Source organism: Apaloderma vittatum, unplaced genomic scaffold (genome assembly GCF_000703405.1).
Source record: "Apaloderma vittatum isolate BGI_N311 unplaced genomic scaffold, ASM70340v1 scaffold44655, whole genome shotgun sequence".
Classification (NCBI taxonomy): Eukaryota; Metazoa; Chordata; class Aves; order Trogoniformes; family Trogonidae; genus Apaloderma; species Apaloderma vittatum.
Window position 1 is genome coordinate 7,972 of NW_009719687.1, and position 3,291 is coordinate 11,262.

Sequence of the window (3,291 nt, forward strand, 5' to 3'; positions counted from 1 at the left end):
CTAGATTTTCCAATTTCTGGCCTGTTTTTAGCCAATATGAAGCAGCAGCCATCTAAAAACTGCATGTTTGAATGGCTGTACATCTGTTGGGTCACTGAAACTTTCCTTTGAGTAGTTCCAAAATAGTTATCTTAGCAATGCTCGCGTTCTGACTGGAGAAGTAAAAAAGGTAACTTTTAAGAGTGCTTTAAAACAATTTCCATCTCAACTGAAAAGACCTCATGTTACAAGATCAACAACAAGGCTTGTCTTCCCTGACTCATTCCAGAATGTCTCAAACGAGGAGAATCCCCAGGCACTTCGTTCTCTCCAGCTACCCCAATGGAGCACCAGAAGAGGAAACCCACAGTAACCTCCGAACAATTCCAGACACCACAGAGCAAATGGAGTTTAATATCAGGTATCATGCCGCATTAATACTCCTTCTGTCCTCCCCCTCCTTCCCTCCCCAAACACAAACCCCCAGACTTTCAAGAAGACTTTGCTAAGCCAAATAATCAGAGTGGATACTACTGGAAATGGAATAGATGCAAGTGTAGATAACCTGTAGTGCTCAACACTGACCATGCAAGATTATGCAGCATTAAATGTCTGTAAGTTTTTAGCCCGCGCAGCGACGCAGATGTGACTCTTCATTAGAGACCCACCTGTTATAGCAAGCAGCTGAGGAAGACATTTTTACATAATTCTCTAGGCGCCTCTCACAACAAACTGATAATGCTGCTTTGGGTTTTTGTTAATCTCATACATACATTTTTACCAGTTCAAGAGTCAGGGGTTGCCTTCCTGCCATCTGTGAAAATTCCTTTCTGTGTTTTTTTTCTTTTTCATTTTTTTTGCTGTTGGACTGACCAAACCAAGCCCAAAGTTTTTTTAAGCAAAATTCTAGAATTAAGCTCCTAAGTTCACTTACTATTCAGCAGATTTCATAAACAGAGCTCAGCAGAAATACAAGTTAAAATAACAAGGTGTAGTCATATTAGTTTTCTAAATTAAAAAAAAAAAAGATGCATGTCTAAGAGAAGCTAAATCTAATTGGAAATTTTAATCAGGAGAGTGTAACCAGTTCCTGGCCTCAACATGTGCCACGGATTTTGTAGTTCAAGGTTCTGCGTGCCCCCAGCACCTCCATAAGAGCCTTTAGGTTTTGATCGGTTCCTACCCTAGCTGGAGACCTGCACTGCATCATGGAAATCACTGGAATAAGCCTGTTGGATGACAAAGCCAGCAGTTACCTAAGATAAATTCTTTTGAAAAGGCTGACATGAAGGTCGTTTCAATATTTTGGTTTTGGGGAAAAAAGCCCACCAAATGAGGCAGAATCCTACTGCCTCATATAAAGAAATGAGATGCCTAAAATAAACCAACGTGGTTTTTTTTTGAAGTGTCAAATATGCAGCTTTTTATGCAAAACTTCGAAGCAATTCTGTATGCATATAAATATGGGCATAAGATGTGTAATTAACAAAACCATAATTAATGGTAAAAAAACTCCAAACCATTTTGCTTTTACATGCCCAGCTTAGTCCAGCTGTTAGGGGAACATGCCTGATGTTCACAGAGTGTTTTTTAGAGAACTGCTGTTGAGGTATTTTCCTTTAACATACACATCCCGATCGCCTTCCAGCTCAGCCACCCAGGTTGGCCATCAGCTGGCCCTGATTGGGGATGAATTTAACAGGATGTACCACAGGAAGTTTGAAGATACACTGCTCCACCTGGCACACAGGTAAGTTACTTTACTGGCACTGTCAGTCTTCAGATCCTTTTAAAAACCACGTTAGACAGATAAATGGTAATGTTTTGTTAGACAAACAGCAACATTTCTATACACAAAAGTAAAAAAAAATATTGCTACTACTGCTGCTACCTATAAAAACAAAACAGATATTGCAGGTTTTATAAGGAAGAGCTTTATAATGTAAATTGTTTCCACAGGCTGCAGCTATTTACAGTCAAAAGACTTAAGTAGTTTCTTGGTGTTTAGAATTCCACAGTAGCACAGTAGTTTTCTAGGCTAGACAGCCTCTTTAAGCACAAATAAGCGGTGAGAGGTCTGCAGCCCAGTAAGTGTGATGCTTCAGGGATTCCCATGTTACTGCGTGTCCCATAACCCACCCATGCACATACAAGAAAACGTGGCTGAACTCGTTTGAACTGCTTTTACCTGCTGCAAGCCGACAGGGCTGTCACGGATAGTTATTAACTGCAAGGTGAACTGACATGCAGTAATGTCCTGACCTGAGACAGATTAGACAGATAGATAGAAGGACAGATACTCTGTGAACACCCAAGTACCCACACGTGGTTCTTCACTCCTTGCTTCAGGCAGAGGACTGCACTTCTCGCAGACTTGGGGACAAGACAGTTCAGTTACGACTGCGTTCCTGGGCGCAGCACACAGTCACATCACTTCTATCTCAGTAAAGCTGGGCTGACACTGCAGTGAGACCCCGTGGGATTGCTGCGTCAGTCCTGCCTTGCTGCCCTGAACTTGATTCCTCAGACATCAGCAGCTCTCCTTGGGCTGTGCTGCTCCGAGTTTGAAACAAGCAGAGGCACACGACTGCCGTTCAGCAGCTCTGCTAATTGTTGCCTTGTGTGATATTAGCAAACAATTTATTCTGAATCTGAATTATCTTTAGCTTTCAAAGCCCTACTAAGTTGCAAGGTCTTCTTCCTAAATATTTAGAAAAATATACATGTACACATAGACTGTCAGAAAGGAACACACTAGAGTTCGGGGTTTCTTTTTGTAGTTTTCTAAACCTTGGCATTTTATTTGTCAATTTTTAGAATAAGTTTTCTATCCCCATGCTTTTTTGTTTTGTTTAAATCATCAGGGTTGCTATCAGTGTTTTCCAGACATGGAATATTATTAGAAGTGTTATAAGAAGCTTTGGAAATACCTTGAACAATAACTGGACAAAGAGGATCATTGGTTATGGAAGCTGGGTATGCTTTCTCCCTTTTCTCCCACTCTTTTGTTGGCAAATAGATAACGACAACGCCTAACTCCCATGTAAGTGTAAAAAGGTAAAAGCACATAATGCAGCTATCGTTTTACGTTTTTCCTTAGTTCTTGGTGTCCCCTCCTATTGCCCCATTTTTTTCCTTTGTGGGCTGAAATTTCTCAACTAGAGACAGAGCATGCCAAATGTCTGGGGACAGCTGCCCGAGTCCCACGCAACTCGCGGGGTCTCCACGCAGTCGGTAAGAAGCTGCAAGGGCAGCTACGTGGCCCTGCTGCCCGCAGAAGAGAGGGAGGATTCTTTAGAGGCTGGGGTAGAC

The 3,291-nt window shown here is 41.8% G+C and overlaps 1 protein-coding gene across 1 annotated transcript in view; it reads left to right on the plus strand.

The window, feature by feature from the left end:
- The first annotated feature begins 269 nt into the window (after window positions 1-269).
- Window positions 270-3,291, plus strand: part of LOC104274930 — a 3,766-nt gene continuing 744 nt past the window's right edge. The window contains exons 1-3 of the mRNA XM_009870720.1: window positions 270-400; window positions 1,628-1,729; window positions 2,844-2,955. Of these exons, the coding sequence (XP_009869022.1) occupies window positions 270-400; window positions 1,628-1,729; window positions 2,844-2,955 (345 nt within the window). The remainder of the gene's footprint in view (window positions 401-1,627; window positions 1,730-2,843; window positions 2,956-3,291) is intronic.